This window comes from Thamnophis sirtalis, unplaced genomic scaffold (assembly GCF_051295495.1).
Source record: "Thamnophis sirtalis isolate CommonGarterSnake01/CBP01778 unplaced genomic scaffold, rThaSir2_p1.2 scaffold_15, whole genome shotgun sequence".
Classification (NCBI taxonomy): domain Eukaryota; kingdom Metazoa; phylum Chordata; class Lepidosauria; order Squamata; family Natricidae; genus Thamnophis; species Thamnophis sirtalis.
The window spans coordinates 38,726,852-38,747,396 of NW_028261395.1; the positions used below are offsets into that span (position 1 = coordinate 38,726,852).

Sequence of the window (20,545 nt, forward strand, 5' to 3'; positions counted from 1 at the left end):
TGGGTACTAATATCTCTGTGCCACATTTTTCACATTCATATTAACATTATTTCCCTAAGCTTAGTATTATAATATATTAAACATTAAAAAAACTCTCAATTTTTCTTCTTAATATCTTCTAGTAATTATATCATATTAACATTAAACATCATTTGTCTCATCATACACAAACTAAGTTCTCATCTTCTTTATATCTTAATATATTTTCTAGTTATTTTTTAGCCTTCTTCATTTCCAAACTCCTTTATTTTTCTCCAACCATTGGTAAAAACTGCCCAAATCATACAATATTCAGTTTTTGCTCTTTCTCCTTCATTCCTAATGTTAATCTGTTCATTTCTGCAGATTCTAATATTTTTCTTATCACCACCTCATCCATAGGGATTTCTACACTTTTCCAATGTTGTGCAAATACAATTCTAGCTGCGGTTAATACTGTATTATCCGGCGTATAAGGCAACTGGGTGTATAAGACGACCCCCTACTTTTCCTGTTAAAATGTAGGGTTTGGGATATACTTGCCGTATAAGACCACCCCTCTTCCAAGGCACACCAAATAAAAATTTAAAAAACATTCCAGTATACAGCGCCCAGCCAATCACGGCGAGCGATGTATTTTCTATTAATGAATACAAAGCCTGATTGGATTGGCAGAGGGTGTGACATCATCAGCCTGCCTTCCTGACTCCAAGAGAGTCTGAACAGGCCGGCTCGTAGCGGTATACGCTATGTGGAATCTGCCGGCTCAGTGCTGCCGGCATGGAAAATGCAGCTCAGTATGGAAGCGGCAGGGGTATTTAATGGCATTCAGACCGGCTTGGAACTGGTAAGTTTCAGCTTGCCGTATACCTGGCGTATAAGACGACCCTCAATTTTTGGAATGATTTTTATAGGCTAAAAAGTCATCTTATATGCCGGAAAATACGGTACCTGGAATTTATAATAAAGAGAATGAATAATTATTCATGTATTAACCATCGCTCTTCTTCTCTGCTCCGGCAGACCCCGAGAGACCTTTGGAGCCCACCTCCTCCCCGCCAAGCACTGCCCGGCTCCCTACCACCACCTCCACCATCACCACCCGCCGGGCACCAGTCACCGTGCCTCTTCAGGTGGAGGTCTCCAAGCCCCAACAGTTCCCCGGATTGCGCCCTTGCCAGAAAGACGAGATCTTGTGCCTCAACGGGCAATGCATCCGCCGGGACTATCTTTGCGACGGCGAGCGGGACTGCCCGGATGGCAGCGACGAACAGAACTGCGGTGAGTCCCGGGGGATGCGGGTGTGCTGCGCGTGCAGGTGTGGGAAAGAGAGAGAGAGAGAGAGAACCGCAACGGTAACTCTCCTTTTGTCGCCCCCCCTCCAAGGCACTCCCTCGCCCTGCGAACCCAATGAGTTCCGATGCCGGAACGGGCACTGCGCCCTCACGCTCTGGCGCTGCGACGGGGACAATGACTGCGCCGACGGCTCTGACGAGCTGGACTGCCGTGAGGATCAAGAGCTTGGTGGGCGGGTTGTGGGTGGTGGTGGGGAGACCTCTTCTGCAAATCTTGGGTTCACGGGGGGCCAAAGCGAGACGAATGCTCAAAACTAGGAATTCAAAACCTTGGGTTTGGGAAAGAATTGGTCCTCCTCGCGGGACCCCTGAAGCCATTCAAGAGGAGCAGCTGGTAAAGACTCCTGAGCCAGAGTGGGTTGATCCTCCCTCTCCTTCCTCCTTCCCTGCAGCCACCAAGGCCCCCGGAGACACTTGTGGCCCCGACCAGTTTGTCTGCCTCTCCAGCCACACCTGCATCCCGGCCAGCTACCAGTGTGACGACGAGGCCGACTGCCAGGACCGCTCGGACGAGATCGGCTGCAGTGAGTGTCCGAGGATATGGGCAAAGGCCAGGAGGGGGGTGACCAAAGGGGAGTGCAAGGGGGATTGGCTTCTTGGGGTTCTCCTCCCGGGAAGCCCCAAAAGATTGGCCTTCTCTTCCAAATGAGCTGCCTCTGGAAGTGGAAGCTTTACCTAATCTTTAAAGTATGACTAGGCCACCCCTCTGTATTTCCCTCCCCTGGTGCCTTTTAAGATAATTCACATTCCATTCTGCCCGACTCACCACCCTTGGCACTTCTCCCTGTGCCTTCCCCCCCCCAGTCCCTCCACAGGTCATCACTCCCCCTGAGGAGTTCATCCAGGCCGCCCCAGGGGACACTGTTCGCTTCACCTGTGTGGCCGTGGGCGTCCCAACCCCCCTCATCTCCTGGAGGCTCAACTGGGGCCATATCCCCACCAGCCGCAGGTAGGCCAGCCCTGGTCGAGCCCCAACTGCTCCCCATCCCCCCCCTCAAAACTTAAGGGTGCTCAGTTCTTCCTGCGCCTACAGGGTGAGCTTCGCCAGTGAGAACGGCCGGGGGACGCTAGTCATCCAAGATGTCAAGGAGGCTGACCAAGGGGCTTACACCTGCGAGGCCATGAATGCCCGGGGAATGGTTTTCGGCATCCCGGACGGTGTGTTGAGCGTCACGCCTGGCCAAGGTGAGCTACAGGAGGAGGAGCAGAGCTGGAGAATTGCGCCCCTCTGTTCTCGCTGGGATTTGTTCAGGGTGAAGAGGCAGAGGTGGGCGTCACATACTGTAACAACTGGTTCGCCTAGCTCCAGAAATGTGAGCACGCTCACGTCTGTGCCTTCCGCACAAGCCTGCGGCATCAAAACATATGGCAATTCACTTGTGTGCTCCTTCAGCACATGTGTGCAGCGTCCAAGAACACAGCGATGTAGGACGGGATTGCGCCTAGATTGGTGAGCGGAGATTGCCACAACTGGTTCGTCCAAGCTGGCCCGAACTGGCAGCAGCTCACCACTGAAGAGGCCTCCCCAGCTTCTCAGTTTCTGATCTTCCCACCCCTTCACCATCTAGGACCATGCCCCGAAAGGCACTTCCACATTGAAGAGACCGGTCAGTGCTTGCCCTGTTTCTGCTTTGGGGTCGCCAAATCGTGCCGCAGCACCGGCCGCTACCGTCAACAAATCCACCTCCGATTTGACGAACACAACAATTTCAAAGGTGAGGCAGTGGGGCAGTCTCCTCCGCCCAAGGATAGGACTGGGTGACCCTCCCTATCCCACCTCCCACTGACCCACCCGGCTTGTTGCATTCCTCTTTATTCCCAGGGGTGAACGTGACCACGCTTGATCAGCCCGGCACGCCTCCCCTCGCCTCGACGCAGATGCACATCGACCCCAGCGCGCAGGAGTTCCAGCTGGTCGATCTCTCGCGACGCTTCCTGGTGCACGACTCCTTCTGGACTCTCCCCAAGCAGTTCCTGGGGAACAAGGCAAGGGCAGCAGATGGCCCACACTTCCCGGATGCCCACCCATCTCCTGAGTCTTTTTTAAAAAAATGTTTTATTTATTTTTATTTATAATACTTTTCATCTCCATCAAACAGTGTGTGAACTGGGTACAATCATTCACTAGTTCATAGTCCACATATTTATTGTTATATTCGTTACAATAACATTTATAATACGACTACCGTATTTTTCTGAGTATAAGACGCACCTTTTTCCCTCAAAAAAAGAGGCTGAAAATCTGGGTGCGTCCTATACACTGAATGCAGCATTTTTTGCCTCCTGAAACTCCGCCCTTTCATCAAAATGGCCGTGCAGAGCCTGTAGAAAGCTTTAGAGAGCTTCTGGGGGCTGTGGAAGGCAGAAATGAGTGAAAAACGGGCTGGTTTTTGCTCAATTTTGCCCCCCACAGCCCCCAGGAATAGTCTATAAGACTCCTAAAGGCTATGCATGCAATTTTTTTGACAAAAAAACGGGCCCGTTTTGGTGTGCCTTATATTCCGAAAAATACGGTATATATTAAGATAATTACAATAATACATACTGTATTTTTCGTATAAAACACACCTCCCCTCCCTTAAAAGAGTGTGGAAATATTGGTGTGTCTTTTACGTTGAATACAGCTAATTTTGGCCTCCCGAAGCCCTGCTCCTGCATCCCATTTTTGTAAGAAAGGGGCCATTTTTCGCAAAAATGGGAGGAAGGCGGTTGCCTTCCCCACCCTGAATGGGGCCATTTTTGCCAGTTTTTCACCAAAACAGGCATTTTTCCCTTCCTCCAGCCCTGCTGAAGCCTTCAGAGTGCCGGGGAGGACAAAAACGTTTTTTCTTACTTACCTCTTCAAAATCTTGGTGCGTCTTATACATTCGGTCTTATAGTCCGAAAAATACAGTAATATCACCATAAACTTTTCTCCAGAGTAACATTTTCTCTTCTTGTATCTCCCCCTTCCTAACTTCTGTTTCTATTCTCTAGCCACTGATGAAATACACCCCATGTCAAAAAAATACTCAGTTTCTTCTCTATCCTTGATAATAAGCATTAATCTGTTCGTTTCTGCACACTGCATTATTTTCTGAATCACCCTCTCATCTGACGGGGTCTCCCCACTCTTCCACTGTTGGGCAAATACAATCCTAGCCACAGTCAGTGCATGTAAAATCAAATATATAGTCTTTTTGTCATATTTTTCCGGTAGGATGCCCAACAAAAATTTCTCTGGTCTATGTATTTTCAACCAGTATTTTTTAGTTTTGGGACATGTCCACCACATATGGAAATAGGAACCTGGTGTTTGGTTACCTTTCTGTTGTGGCCCAGCAGGTGCCGTTGGAGCTGCCACCAGACTCCGACAGCGAGGGGCCCTATGAGTCGGCTCTGGAGGATGTAGAGGACCCTGGACAGGGTTCCGACTCTGAGCAGGGTGCGGAGAGGCTGGTTGGCCACCAGGAGGCACCTGAGCCTTGGACCAGTGGGGAGGAGACAAGGGAGAGTGAGCCAGAAGCTAGTAGTGAGTTGTTCCTGGATGCACGCCATCAAAGAGCTACTAGGCGTCTGGAACAATTACGCAATTACAGGAGGTAATTGCACTCAGCTGGTGGTCATTAGGCTCCTCTCCAGACTATAAAAAGCTACTTGCGCACACGCCCCTCTTTGCAGAAGTCAACACAGAATCGAATGTCGGAGAACTTTGTATGAGCTTGGCTGGCTGGATTGCTGCTAAGGACCTGTTTGTCTGTCAATTAAATGCCGTAATTTATCTCTGGCTCGGAGTGTGCTTTGGTGTGGAACGAGGGGGGTCAGAACACCTTTCCAACATTTGGCTGATCTATCTTTATACGTTCTAGCCAACCTTGCCGGTGCGAAGTGCCATCTATAAAACATTTTGAAAAATTCTATAGAGTCTGGGCACTCTTGTATACCCGCTTACCCCCCACCCCCCAGGCAACCAGCTTTCCCCACTTTCCCTGCAGGTGGATTCCTACGGAGGCTCCCTCCAGTACACAGTGCGCTACCACCTGGGCCGAGGACAGTCAGAGCCTGTCCGGAAGCCAGATGTGGTCCTTGTGGGCAATGGGCAGAAATTGCTTTACCGGCTACAGGTGCCTCCCGAGCCCTTTGTGACCAACCGGCGCCATATCCATTTCACAGAGGTGAGTGCCAGGGGAGACAGGGATGACGGGGATTGAGGAGGAGAACATCTGTCTCTTGCTGGGAGGGTCTTCTGAGATAGACCCCATAAAGACCTGACCCAGCTTCCCAAACAGGACAAACCTTCTGTATTTTAAATCAGTGATTCCTTTATTAGGAACGCCGGCAGCCCCGGCAAAAAGTTTCTCTCTCACCGCAGGCTAGCAAGTCTGTCCGGCAGGGAGGTTAATAGTTGTCTGCCACATATATTCATCTCTGCCCTATGCCTTTTACCCCCAGAGCTAGGGTCGGGCTTAGTTAGCAGTTGTGGCTCTTCCGTCCCAAGGACCGGCCCATAGATTTCCACTACTGCTCTCCTCTCCTCTGCCTTCTGTGCATTTGTGCGTCAGGCATAGGATCCAGCTGTTCCTCCTCTTCCTCATCAGCCACTTCTAAACCTGGGAGCTGTTGACTCTTCCTCTGAGGGCTGATGGACAGTTCAGGCTCCATCTTTGTCTCTCTCTCTGACAGCTCCATTCCCTCTTCTCCCTTGGAGCTCTCAGGTTGCCCTGATGCTGATGCTGACTCCCACTCAGTGGTGGGTTTCAAAAATTTTTAGAACCTCTTCTATAGATGTGGCCTGCTTTGTGGGAGTGGCTTGCCAGCCATGTGACCGGGTGGGAGTGGCTTGCCAGCCATGTGACTGAGTGGGAGTGGCTTGGCAGCCATGTGACCGGGTGGGCGTGGCCAACTTGTAAAATGTGGCGAAACTCACTTAACAACGCTCTTGCTTAGCAACCAAAATGTTGGCTCAGAAACTCTGGCATTTGAAGCACGCACGTCTTAAAGCTGTCACGTTACAAGACCCTTGTACCCCTAACGCTTTAGGAAAAAAAAAACCCAGGGGTGTTCAAACTTGACAGCTTTAAGACTTGTGGACTTCAACTCCCAGAATTCCTCCTCCAGTCATGTTGGCTCAGGAACTCTGGCACTGAAGCACACAAGTCTTAAAGCTGTCAAGTTACAAGACCCTTGCACCCCTACCCCTTTAGAAAAAAAAAAACCCAGGGATGTTCAAATTTGACAGCTTTAAGACTTTTAGATAGGACTCTTAGAGGTGGGCGGGGTGATTGGTGAGCCAGCCAATCAGTGAGCTGTGGGCGAGGAACACGTGGTGTGGCGGGTGGTGGGAGGGAGCTGGAACCGGTTCTAAAGGGCACGGTAGATTTGTGGAACCTCTTCTATAGAACTGGCAGGAACCCACCCCTGCTCCCACGCTCCTCCTCTGATTCGGCTGCTGAAGGGAGCCGGCGGCTGACAGGTGACAACACCCCCAGCCAAATGGGACATACACTCCCATTTTTTTAGTGCTTCCAAGGATTTGGGATGCTGAGCATAGAGCTGCCCCTTTTCATCCTTGTATTAACCAAGATTTGAAGTAGGCCACATTGGGTCTGACTCGTGGCTCAAGGAATAAGCCAAGATGCAGGCCACGGGAGGGGAATTCATAACACTGGCAAGATTGGCGCTGTCTGATCATGTTTTATGCCCACAGGAGAACTGGCAGAAGGAATCTGGGGAGCCTGTGAGCCGGGAGGAGCTGCTCCTCACCCTGCAGAACCTGGAGGCCGTCATGATCCAGACAGTGTACGATAATCGGATGGCCACGGTGGGACTGAGCAACATCGTCATGGACACCACCACCACAGAGGTCACCAGCCTGGGTGTGGCGCATCATGTGGAGGAGTGCAGGTGCCAGCCAGGGGGGCGGCTACTTATGGGGAATCTCTAAGAATACAATCTGTTTGGGGGAAGAGGGCCTACTGGATCACACATTCCCCATAACAAGTTGGCTTTGAAGTCAGACAACACTTTTAGCTGATTCCCCAGTTTGTTTGGGTTAGAGGGTGAACATGGAAGAGAGGGTTAACAGAATGTGTGTCTCCCCCCCCCCCCACAATCATAGAGAGGGGAGCCTCTAAAGCCTGGAAAAACAGGGCCACTCGATGTTTTGACCGAGGCTTCCCAAAAGCACGAAGCCGACTCCTCGTCCTGATAAAACACCTTGCATTAAGTTCAAAGGTTAATTCCTCTCCAGCAAAGTCCCAGCCAACAGTCTTTCATGAGATTTCACAGCTACAGACCTTGATCAGGCTTGGAGAGCTGCCAGGCCAATATCTTCCAAACGCCACACTGTAGCAGCAATTATTTGGCAAGCATTCAGGAACAGATCTTCGCCGTAATGAATTGAACTAATTGTCTCCTGCAAACTCCACTCCCCTTCTGCTCCTCTTTTATTCCCTATGGGAGGGGCCATTCACCTCCCACCTGCGGCTTTACTCCCATCAGCCCTTATTCCTTAGCTGTTATCTTCATCTGGCAACTCTGCGCATGCGCACACTGGGAACAGGCTCCAGCTGTTCTTCTGCCTCACTTATATCTGGCTTCGAAGGGATCTGAGAACTGTGAGACAGCCCTGGCCCCCTCTCTGCCTCCGACACAGAGCCCTCGTCAGAGCCTTCCCCAGACTCCAGGACTGGCCTATGTTCCTCCCCAACCTCCTCACTGTCTGAGTCTGCCGCCAGCTCTGCTGGCTGCTGGTGGGTCACAACACTCTAGGATTCCTCTAGCTTTTGCCTTCTGATGACCCACAGCTTCCACTCTGATCAGGCAGCAGAAATTTTTTTTGCACTAAAATATTATTTGCCTCCTTGCAGGGGACTATCAGGCTTGGCTATGTCCTGCTGAAACTCCCTGCCATGACCTCTCCAAGCAATTGTGCTTCCACCCAGAGCCGTTCTGAAATAGCCAGAACAAGGATAAGCTTTGCACTACCCCCTCACTCACCTTGCCTGTTGTGGTCCGCTGGTGGCCAGTGCAGCTGGCAGCAGAGTCGGGCAATGAAGAGGTTGGGGAGGAAGATGGGCCAGTCCTGGAGACTGGGGAAGACTCGGATGAGGGCTCTGTGTCGGAGGCAGAGAGGGGGCCAGTGCCATCTGGGAGTTATGTGCTGCCTCCAGAGCCTCCAGAAGTGGACAAGAGCGAGGCAGAGGGGGAGCCTGTTCCCAGTGCGCACATGCGCAGAGCTGCCAGAAGGCAAGAACAGTAAAGACAAAAGGGACAATTCGGGAGTAAGGCTTGGAGGTGATTGGCCCCTCCCATAGAACATAAAAGAGGAGCAAAGGCACATGAGACTTTGCAGGAAGCAACTTTGTTCATGCTGGTTGGTTTAAATTCTGAAGCTCTGTTTGGACTCTTTGCTCTGTGTGGCCTTGCAAGCTAATTGCCAATTAGGTCTTTGGCAGCGTTTCAAGGGAGATAAAGGTGGGTGCTTATCAGCCTTATCCCAAAAGACTTTGGCAGACTTCTCTCGGACTCTTTACAAACTATTTGTGACTCATTACGGGCTGTGAATGAACATAATTCATAGCCTTTGAAATAAAAAAGGGGGGTTTGGGACTAAGTGTGCTTTTTACTGTACTGCAGAACATTGCCCATTGTCTCCGCTGGCGGGGGCAGCTGGTAGTTGTAGCTGCCACTCATCCTTCTTTCTGCAGGTGCCCCGTGGGCTACTCTGGCCTCTCCTGTGAGCAGTGCGAGCCTCACTTCAAGAGAGTCTCCGGCGGCCCCTACTTGGGCATCTGTTCCGGCTGCAGCTGCCATGGTCACTCCACCTCCTGCGACCCCTTCTCAGGATACTGCCTGGTGAGCGGCTCAGCGGCAGGACTTGGGGAGGGGCAGGGTGGGCCCTAAAATTTGGGGGTGCTCCAAAACAAGCTTTAGACTTAGGGTGTGCCGACTGGAGAACCTAGGGCAGCGATGGCTAACCTTTTTGTTGTCATGTGCCGAAAGCTCATGTGCACTCGCTCCTGCACCCATAATGCAATTTTCAGGTGATACACCCAGGCCCCGTGTGCCCCAGGTTGGTGCAGGAGGTCCCCTGCACCCTTTATTGGGCCTGGAAGGCCTCCTACACCAACCTGGAAGCCAAAACAGGGCACGGGAGGGGCGTGCAAGACTCCAAAATGCAATGCAAGTGCCCTCCCATGCATACGCGGTAGAGACCTGAAGACCAGTTGGCTGGCGGGAGGTGTGCGCACATGCGCGGTGGAGCTGGGCTGGGACGATGGCTGGGACGCCTGCATCACGGACCTAGGGGAATGGCTGGGAAACATTTCAAGCAGCAAAGCCTGTCCTACAAGCACCCATGGCGGCAGAGTGGTTAGAATGTGGTATTGCAGACTAATTCTGCCGACTGCCAGCAGTTCGATTCTCACCGGCTCAAGCCTTCCTTCCTTCCGAGGTCGGAAAATTAAGAACCCAGATTGTTGGGGGTAAGATGCTGACTTTGTAAACCACTTAGAGTGCTGTAAACAGTAGTGTTAATCAAATCATTTAACAACAGGTTCTGTGGGCGTGGCTAGGTGAGCATGGCTAGCCTCGTGGTACCACGCAGGTGGGATTAATTGCTTCGGCGGGCCATAGTTTGAGGATCCCTGCTCTAAGGCACCAGCCAAGGTGTGAGGCTAATACGTAGTGACTGGGCAAGGCAGGGCGGGGCCAGCCAGCAATTTAACAACCGGTTTGGCTGAAGTGGTACGAACCAGTTGAATACCACCATTGACTGTAAAGCATTGTGAAGCAGCATATAAGTGCCCTTGCTAAGTGGTGGCGTTGCATTGTTTGGTGCGCGGGGCAAAACAAATTAAGATTTGCAAAACTGGGACACAGATAGCCACCCGAAATCCTCTGTCATTTCCCACCCCTCTTCCCAGCACACTTCCCCTTCTCTTCGCCTGCCACCTCCCCCAAAATGCATTTATACGGAATCTGGGCATCTCCAGGGCATGAAACTTTGACGAGGTCCCAGATCCAAAAGGCGATGGTTCTTGGACCAGAGCAGAGTTCTAGGCTCTCATGGCCCCTCTTCCTCTCTCTTCCTTCAGAACTGCCAGAACAACACGGAAGGGCCACGATGTGACAAATGCAAGCTGGGCTTCTTTGGTGATGCCACCCAGGCCACCCCAGAGGCGTGCCGGCCTTGCCCATGCCCGTATACCGAAGCTCCGCGCAGGTGAGGGAGGGGCGGGGTTGTCTAGGGGGTGGAGTGTTTGGGGCAGCTTCAGCGTACATCTCTGCCCAGATTTCTGTATTGCGCCACGATGGTGCAGTGGTTAGAATGCAGTACTGCAGGGTACTTCTGCTGGTTGTCGGCTGCCTGCAATTTGGCAGTTCGAATCTCACCAGGCTCAAGGTGGACTCAGCCTTCCATCCTTCCGAGGTGAGTAAAATGAAGACCCAGATTGTTGGGGGCGAGAGGCTGACTCTGTAAACTGCTTAGAGGGGGCTGTAAAGCACTGTGAAGCGGTATATAGTCTAAAGGCTATTGCTATCTTCCTTCCCTCCTTCCCAGTGGTTAGAATGTGGTATTGCAGGCTAACTCTGCCCAATGCCAACAGTTCGATCCTGACTGGCTGCAGGTTGACTGAGCCTTCCATCCTTTAGAGGCTCACTCTGTAAACTGCTTAGAGAGGGCTTTAAAAGCACTGTGAAGCGGCATATAAGTCTAAGTCAGTGTTTCTCAACCTTGGCAACTTGAAGATGTCCGGACTTCAACTCCCAGAATTCCCCAGCCAGCATTCTCTGGCTGGGGAATTCTGGGAGTTGAAGTCCGGACATCTTTAAGTTGCCAAGGTTGAGAAACACTGGTCTAAGTGCTATGGCTATTGAATGTTGTCTCCCCTCGCTCCAGGAAAGAAAATTAAACTCTCAGGGCCTGAGAAAAGCCAGGTTCCCTTCCTTCCATCATATACACACCTTTCCACAGCCATCTTCAGGAGCTGCACTGGTGCAACCTCTGCACTTTGAGTGAGCTGCACCAGTGGGGCTCGCTGGAGGCCAGGCGGAGCTCCCCGGCAGCCCAGCCTTATGGCGCTTTCCCTCTGGCAGGTTTTCCAACTCCTGCTTCTTGGATGTAGACAGACAGGCGACCTGCGATGCCTGCTTCCAGGGCTACACGGGACGCCGCTGCGAAAGGTAACAGGCACAGAGCTCTTGCCGCTTGCCCCACCCCAGGAGTGTGGGGCTGCAGCAGCCCTGTTGTGCTAAGGTGCGTGGGGAGGGGGGGAGGTTATGGCCAGGTGACATATCCGAGGGAGGAAGTGGTGAGATTCAATTTTTTTTACTACTGGTTCTATAGGTGTGGCATGGCTTGATGAGTGTGGCAGGGGAAGAATACTGCAAAATCTCCTTTCTCTCCCCACTCCAGGGGAAGGATACTGTAAAATTCCCATTCCCTCCCCACTTCAGGAAAGGGATACTGCAAAATCTCCATACCCTCCCTACTCCAAGGGAAGGATACTATAAAATTCCCATTCCCTCCCCACTTCAGGGGAAGGATACTGCAAAATATGCATTCCCTCCACAATCCAGGGAAAGGATACTGCAAAATCCCCATTCCCTCCCCACTCCAGGGAAAGGATACTGTAAAATTCCCATTCCCTCCCCACTTCAGGGGAAGGATACTGCAAAATCTCCACTCCCTCCCCACTCCAGGGGAAGGATACTGCAAAATATGCATTCCTTCCACACTTCAGGGAAAGGATACTGCAAAATCCCCATTTCCTTCCGATCAGCTGGGATCCAGGAGGCAGAGAATAGATGGGGGCGGGGCCAGTCAGAGGTGGTATTTGCCAGTTCTCTCAACTACTTAAAAATTCTGCTACCACTTCTCCAGAACTGGTCAGAACCTTCTGAATACCACCTCTAGAGGGAGGGATTTCCTTTTGAGATGGGGGGGGGGGCGGCCTCTGATTGGCCTTGTCCGTCCCTGCCCTTTTTCAGGTGTGCTCCTGGCTACAAAGGCAACCCCATCCAGCCAGGCGGGAAGTGCGTGCCGATTGGAGGAGACACCGAGATTCCAGGTAACCTCCTTGGGATCCCAAAGGACTATTTCAAAGTCCCTGAAGGCCTAGCGGGACTGAACGCCCTCGAAGAGAGGGCGGAATGTCGAGAAAGCCTTCGTCCTGCTGGTATGAAATTTCTGCTTTTATTCCGGCTGTTCTCGCTGCCCCATCTGGGAGCAAACCCTTCTCCCGGAGACCGGCTTCTTGGTCTCCCCACCTCCACAGCCAGCCTCACATCCCAGAGAGGGGTATTGTCCGAGTGTGCACAGTGTGACTACTATTTTGAGACAACCCAGGAGCAAAATACAGTACACAGAGATTTTGTCTTTCAAACAGTGGTTTATATACAGGACTTACCTACCTACACGTCTTAGGCAAATACCAGGCAATCAATCAATCTTCAACTCCACACGGAGAACTGTAAGATTTTGTTGCATAAACTCAAATCCAGAAGCGCACTCAGATAACTGATGCAGCAAGATTCCTTAACTTCTTTATATACATAAGAATAGATGAATAAATGTACAATACCAACAGGTGGTTTTCCCAAGTAAACACAATGTAGGAGAGTTACAGGCGAACACAAGCCGTTAGCTACATTTCAGCAGACAAGCCCAGACAAACTGCTTGTTTACTTCTCAGAGCAAGAGACTGCTTAAGTTTCTGCTTCAATTCTTTGCACAGATTCAGCTCTGTTTACGCTCCCATTGGCTGACCTAGTTGCTATGCCTATTTATCGGCTGACCTCGTTCCCATGTCTCTCCCAGTCATGAATATTTTAACAAGAACCACAATGGAGATAGAACACGAGGAGAGAGAGACACCCACATGTGGCCTCCCTTATATATATACAGCTTCTTAAAGTGACAGTAACCCTTCTGACTCATCCTCATGTCATCATCTCGGTTTATAGCCTTTAAAGCAGCTGGTCAGCTATTAAATTGTCATTACCCTGGCAGGTAGTGTAAACTAGGCCGGGCCTGAAGGAGGCGCTCTCCTCTATCTACCTTGTCTCTCATTCTCTCTCTCTCTCTGTCTATAGGGAAGGAGGTCGTCTGCGACGAGCGAGGGGGCAGGAAGGCCTCAGATGGGGGCTGCCGCTGTAAGGTAAGGGGATGGCACTGGGGGATGGAGCATCGCCTTAGGAAAGGAGGCAGTTTTCTGTGCACACACACAAGCACCCACACATACAAACACCCACACATCCACACCCAGCTCTTCCTCAAGAGGTTGGTCCCTCTGGAATAGTGAAGTGGATTTGCGGTTCAGCCAAATGAAAAGGGGGACTTCTGTATTTCAACTTTGGATACTGAAATTCCAAATGTGTATATACGTGCAAGCACACACCAGCCCATACTTCAGGAAAAAGCTGTGCCGAGCCAATCTTGTCCTCTCGGCTCTTGTTTCCCTTTTGAACGTCTGAATCCGAGAGGGCGTGAGATTAAAATATTAGAAAGTGTTTGGCCCTGCAGAGTAGAAATCTGCTTGGCGGAACCCAGTGGTGGGATTCAGCCAGTTCGCACCTATTTGGGAGAACTGGTTGTTAACTTTCTAAGCAGTTCGGAGAACCGGTTGTTGGAAGAAATCTCCTTTTGTTTTTCCCCACTTTACAGGGCTAATCCTGCAAGGAAGGCAGGAAGGAAACATTCTGTTGTTTCTAGCCTAATCTTTGTTGCCCTGCTTACAGAAACCGCCTCTCCGGTTAACCCTCATTACATTGTAACAGCTAGGCGAAGCGCCCATCAACCTGAGTGGCCACACAGACATGGTCACATGACCGTCGAGCCCCGCCTACCTGGCTGCTCATTAGGGCAGAGAACTGGTTGTTAAATCATTTGAATCCCACCACTGGCAGTACCCAGGGGTGGGATTCAGCCGGCGTAACAACCAGTTCGCTTCAGGCGCGCGCACATTGCCTTTGAAATCAGCACTAAATCTGACCTTTTCCTGCAACCCGGGTGGGTAAAACAGCTGAGACGCAGGAATCCGCTCAGCCGCGCCAATCAGCTGGGCTTCAAACAAAGGAAATATAGGACGGAATAGAGCAGGGGCAGGTGGGCGGGGCTAACTGATCGCGGGAACGACCGCTTTGCCCGAACTAATCCGAACTGGCTGAAACTGACCCCTGGCATAACCCCCTCATTCTAGGGAGGTGATCCAGGGGGGAAATTCCCGGAGTGTGGAAAGGCTGACCGGGAGCCAACAGAAGCAGGCTGCTTGGCTTAAGGTGGCTAGGTGACCTCAGCCATTCCCGTTTGGCAGCCAGGGTTTAGGGCGGAGGCTGTTTACAGAGCCGGCCACTGTTTTGGCATCCCATGTGAACCATCTCTCTCTTTCTTCTCTCTCTTCTCCCTCTTTTTTCCCTCTCCCTTTCCCTCTCTTCTCTCTGCCTTTCCCTCTCCCTCTCTCTTTTCTCTCTCCCTCTCTTTCTCTTTTCTCTCTCTCCCTCTCCCTTAATCTCACTTTTCCTCTGTCTTGCCCTCCCTCCCTCTCTTCTCTCTCCCTTTCCCTCTCCTTCTCTCTTCCCTCTCTCCCTCTCTCTTTTTTCTCTCTCCCTCTCTCCCTCCCTCTCCCTCCCTCTCTTCTCTCTCCCTTTCCCTCTCCCTCTCTCTTCCCTCTCTCCCTTTCTCTTTTTTCTCTCTCCCTCCCTCTCCCTCTCCCTCCCTCTCTTCTCTCTCCCTTTCCCTCTCCCTCTCTCTTCCCTCTCTCCCTCTCTCTTTTTCTCTCTCCCTCCCTCTCCCTCTCCCTCCCTCACTTCTCTCTCCCTTTCCCTCTCCCTCTCTCTTTTCTCTCTCCCCCTTTCTCTTTTCTCTCTCTCCCTCTCCCTTAATCTCACTTTTCCTCTCTTGCCCTCCCTCCCTCTTCTCTCTCCCTTTCCCTCTCCTTCTCTCTTCCCTCTCTCCCTCTCTCTTTTTTCTCTCCCCCTCTCTCCCTCCCTCTCTCTCCCTCTCTTCTCTCTCCCTTTCCCTCTCCCTCTCTCTTCCCTCTCTCCCTCTCTCTTTTTTCTCTCTCCGTCCCTCTCCCTCTCCCTCCCTCACTTCTCTCTCCCTTTCCCTCTCCCTCTCTCTTTTCTCTCTCCCCCCTTTCTCTTTTCTCTCTCTTCCTCTCCCTTAATCTCACTTTTCCTCTCTTGCCCTCCCTCCCTCTCTTCTCTCCCCCTTTCCCTCTCCTTCTCTCTTCTCTCTCTCCCTCTCTTTCTCTTTTCTCTCTCCCTCACTCTCTCCCTTTCCCTCTCCCCTTCCTCCCCTCTCTTCTCTTTCCCTTTCCCTCTCCTTCTCTCTCTGTTCTCTCTCTCCCTTCCTGTCCCTCCCTCTCCCTCCCTCTCGTCTCTCTTTTTACTTCCCTCTTTCTCTTTTCTCTCCCTCGCTCTCCCTTTCTCTCCCTCTCTCCCTCCCCCCTCTCCCTCTCTCTTCTTTCTCTCCCTCTCTTTCTCTTTTCTCTCTCTCCCTGTCCCTCGCTCTCCCTGTCTCTCTCACTCTCCCTCCCTCTCTTCTCTCTCCCCCTCTCTCTACTCTTTCCCTTTCCCTCTCCTTCTCTCTCCCTCCTTGTCCCTCCCTCTCTCTCTTTTTCCCTCCCTCCCTCTCTCTTCCTCTTTCTCTTTTCTCTCTCTTTCCCTCTCCCTCGCTCTCCCTTTCCCTCACTCTCTCCCTCCCCCCCCTCTCTCTCCAGCCCAACGTCCAAGGGCGGTCGTGCAATGAGTGTGCCATGGGCAGCTTCCACCTGAGCCACGGGAACCCCGAGGGTTGTCTCCGCTGCTTCTGCATGGGGGTCTCACGCCAGTGTGCCAGCTCCTCTTGGAACAGAGATCAGGTAGAGCACTTGGGGCAGACTCCTTCAAGGAGGGGGGAGTGGAACGCCCCCCCCCCCCCCCAGGAAGGCACAACTCTGAAGTTCCCTCCGAGGCCCTTTCTGCAATTGATTCCCCCCAACTTTGCTCCTGGCTCTAGGTTCAGCTGACTCACGAGGATGCCCAGAGAGGGCAGTTCGGTCTCGCCAACTCTGCCAACACCCGGACGGTCAGCGAGGGGATCCGCTTTACGGGGGGCTCGGAGCTCACCTTCTCTTCCTTCCACATTCTGCCACGGGACGTCTACTACTGGTTGCTGCCCGAGCGCTTCAGGGGAGACAAGGTGCCCCGGGGGGGGGGCGGATGAGAAGGGCGGGACAGGGGTTCAGATGCCGGGTGGGATCTGTTATGGCCTGCCAGCGGCCAGTGGAGCTGGCAGCAGATTCGGAAAGTGAGGAGGTTGGGGAGGAACATGGACCAGTCCTGGAGTCTAGGGAGGGCTCTGTGTTGGAAGCAAAGGGGGGACCAGAGCCGTATGCCAGTTATCAGCTGCCTTCAGAGTCAGACAACAGTGAGGCAGAAGAACAGCTGGAGCCTGTTCCCAGTGTGCGCATGCACAGAGTTGCCAGACGAAGGGAACAGCTAAAAAACAAGGGTCGACTTGGGAGTAAGGCCACAGGTGGACGATGAATGGCCCCTCCCAGAGGAAATAAAAGAGGAGCAAAAGGGGAGGGGAGTTTGCAGGAGACCATTAGTTCGCTTCATTGGCTCATGACTCTCCCAGACTCCTGGCCACGTTCTGCAGCTATCAGCCTGGCAGCTCTCCAAGCCAGATAAGGTCTGTGACTGTAAATCCTCCCTCCAAAGACTTTGCTGGATGTGAATGAGAGGAATTCACAGTCAATTAATAAAAGGGTTTTTTGTGGGGACAAAGAGTTTGCTTCAGGCTCTTGGGAAGCCTCGGTCAGAACAGGATATTCCTATGCTGACTGACCTCCAGACTGTTAGCTTGTTCTTAAGCGACAGATGCCCAGAGTTGTTGGTTGCAAAATGGGCATCAAATAAGTTTCATGATTAAAAATAAACACAGGCCCTCCTCAACTTACAACAGTCGTCGTAAGTTTAGCAACCATTCGAAGTTACAAGGGCGCTAAAAAAAGTGACTTACGGCTGGTTTTTCACATTTACGACCATTGCAGTACCCTCATGATCAAAATTCAGACTCTTGACAACTTAACTCCTATTTACGATGGTCACAGCATCCCTGGTGTCATGTGATTCCCCCTTTTGCGGCCGCCTGATGACCAGAGCCCGCGGGGAATCCACCAGATTCGCTGAACCACCACATGACTCGCTTCCCGGGCCTGTAAAATGGTCAAAGCTCATTTGAGATGCGTTTCATTTGGCAAAATTGGGGCTCTGTTTGGGGGAGGGGGGTCATACCTGGGGAGGCTACCTGTACAGATTTCAATCCTGGGGCTCCCCCTGGTGGAAGAGTTTGAAGGGGACGCCGAGCGCCGAGTCTGATCTCTGCTCCATCCCCAGGTGACCTCGTACGGCGGAGAGCTGCGCTACACCATCAGCCACGATGCCTACCCCGGCTCTGCTCTGCTGCGCAACCAGGCCGACGTTCTGATCCAGGGAAACGGCATTTTCTTGGAACACATGGCTACCAGTACCCCTCTGCCCGGGGAGTCAACCACCTTTGTCGTGCCCTTCCGGGAGGTGAGAACCTAACCTGGCCGGAAGTAGCCTTCAATTCAGGGTTGGGCTTCTATGGGTTCGCCCGGATTCGGGAGAACCCGTAGCTAACGTTATGGCCAGTTCGGAGAACCTCCAAATCCCACCCCTGTCTGGCTCTGCCCTGCCCTTCCCACCCCTACCTTCCCAGGAGTCACCATACGGCCCATTTTGGACGCGAGGTAAGTGCAGGGCCTATGCGGAGGCTTGGGGAGGGGGGAAACGGGACTATCGGAAGTTCCGGGAGTCTGGAAACAGGCTCGTTTCGGTGTCCAGAGGGCCTCTGAAGCCTGGGGGAGGAGGTTTTCACCCTCCCAGAGGCTCAAGGAAAGTCGCCACAATGTAGAAAAGATGTGGGGACTCTAGAAAGAGTGCAAAGAAGAGCAACAAAGATGATTAGGGAACTGGAGGCTAAAACTTGCAGGAACTGGTTTAAGGAAAATAAGGACTAGGGGAGACACGATAGCAGTCTTCCAGTATCTCAGGGGATGCCGCAAAGAAGAGGGAGTCAAGTTATTCCCCAAAGCACCTGAGGGTAGAACAAGAAGCAATGGGTGGAAACTAATCAAGGAGAGAAGCAACTTAGAACTGAGGAGAAATTTCCTGACAGCTAGAACAATTAATCAGTGGAACAGAAGTTGCCTCCAGAAGTTGTGAATGTCCCAACATTGGAAGTCTTTAAGAAGATGTTGGATAGCCATTTGTCTGAAACGGTATAGGGTTTCCTGCCTAGGAAGGGGGTTGGACTAGAAGACCTCCAAGGTCCCTTCCAACTCTGCTATTCTATTGTATAAAGTCTCCGGAGCTTGGGGAAGGGGAAAACACCCTCCCCCTACTGTGCTGCAGGAGGATGACTAGGCCACACTCACCATGGCCACACCCACCCAGCAACCAGGCAGAGAACCCATTGCTGAAATTTTTGAAGCCCACCCCTGCTTAGATCCTACCTGAGCGTTCGCTTTACCTGCCCAGCCACAGATGGGAACCCTCTGTGGAAAATGGAGAGAGTCTATGTGTGTGTGTGTGTGTATGTGGTCTGGTGGCCCAGTGGCTAAGACGCTGAGCTTGTCGATCAGAAAGTTCGGCGGTTCGAATCCCTAGCGCCGCATAACAGAGTGAGCTCCCGAGACTTGTCCCAGCTTCTGCCAACCTAGCCATTCGAAAGGACGTAAAAAAATGCAAGTAGAAAAATAGGAACCACCTTTGGTGGGAAGGCAACAGCGTCCCATGCACATTCGGCGTTGAGTCATGCTGGTCACATGACCACGGAGACATCTTCGGACAGCGCTGGCTCTTTGGCTTTGAAACAGAGATGAGCACCGCCCCCTAGAGTCGGGAACGGCTAGCACACATGTCATTTTCAGCTCTAGGTAGCAAAAAGCAGCCTTCACACGCAGGCAGACACCCATCTTCTCTTTTAGCAAGCCTGGCACCGTGCCGATGGGCAGAATGCCACCCGGCAGCACCTCCTGATGGCGCTGGCTGACATCGATGTTTTCATGATCCGGGCCTCCTATGCTGAGCGGCCTTCCGAGACCAGGTAGGAGGGTGTGAATTGTGCCAGACAGCAGGGAACCAGGGGGCTGGTGAGTGGGTGGGCTCTTTTTTATTACATATTTATTTTAACATATTTTATAAACGAAGTGTTGTCAGGGTTTTTCCGCCTTTACATCTTCTGTTATGCATTTTACATTCTATTTTCATTTCACATGTCAGTCCTCTTATTTTCATTCCATATTTTCCAGCTTAACTTTAATTTCTTCTTAATATATAAACAGTATCGTTATTTGCCTCTCCAGATTATTCAAATTTCACACATCATTTCCATCTATTATTCTGTTTTACTATCAATGATATATAACCGTGAATAGAGCTGAGGTGGCGCAGTGGTTAGGGTGCAGTACTGCAGGCCACTTCAGCTGACTGTTATCTGCAGTTCAGCGGTTCAAATCTCACCGGCTCAAGGTTGACTCAGCCTTCCATCCTTCCGAGGTGGGTGAAATGAGGACCCAGACTGTGGGGGCAATATGCTGACTCTGTAAACCGCTTAGAGAGGGCTGAAAGCCCTATGAAGCGGTATATGTCTAACTGCTATTGCTATTGCTATTGTTAATTTAATTTTATATAATAAATGTTTCACTTAGTTAATTATCCACAATTAATACTATTATTTTTCCCCAAATATTTTTTATTTTTTGAAGAAAAAACACACCATCCTCCAGTACAAATTGTGAAAAGTGGGTCAATTGGTTACAAAGAGTTTTTGTGGAACTCTTCCACAGTCATCACCTCTGATTCATATCAAATTATCTATTTTACATCACATATACTTATATCTATTGTTATCATCATACCTCATCCTTCATATGACTATAGTTGTTTAAACGTCCCTTTATAACAAACATTCCAAAATTTAAAACAAAACCACACAGTGGCATTCCCTTATCTATTTTCAATCTCATCTAACCACATTATACCTTTATAACACATTCAAAATAAAAAAATAATTATATTTAATAACAATTTTTTAAAAACCTTTTCTTAATCATTGTTTACAATTTATATCCAATTTCCCTTTTATCCGGTCAATACATTGTTATCATTATCAGTCATTTATTTAACGATAGTTTGACTAAGTTTAACTTACC

The 20,545-nt window shown here is 51.0% G+C and overlaps 1 protein-coding gene across 1 annotated transcript in view; it reads left to right on the top strand.

Annotated features, from left to right (window-relative positions):
- HSPG2 (heparan sulfate proteoglycan 2) overlaps nt 1–20,545 on the top strand; it is a gene marked incomplete at its 5' end in the record, with an annotated part of 93,867 nt that overhangs the window by 14,832 nt on the left and 58,490 nt on the right. Inside the window, 18 exon segments of the mRNA XM_087702437.1 lie at nt 1,003–1,260; nt 1,366–1,485; nt 1,727–1,858; nt 2,139–2,283; nt 2,368–2,519; nt 2,903–3,049; nt 3,157–3,320; nt 5,309–5,488; nt 7,021–7,217; nt 9,023–9,170; nt 10,412–10,539; nt 11,415–11,501; nt 12,309–12,388; nt 13,413–13,477; nt 16,040–16,180; nt 16,318–16,500; nt 17,703–17,882; nt 19,319–19,437. Coding sequence (XP_087558563.1) covers nt 1,003–1,260; nt 1,366–1,485; nt 1,727–1,858; nt 2,139–2,283; nt 2,368–2,519; nt 2,903–3,049; nt 3,157–3,320; nt 5,309–5,488; nt 7,021–7,217; nt 9,023–9,170; nt 10,412–10,539; nt 11,415–11,501; nt 12,309–12,388; nt 13,413–13,477; nt 16,040–16,180; nt 16,318–16,500; nt 17,703–17,882; nt 19,319–19,437 — 2,626 coding nt within the window.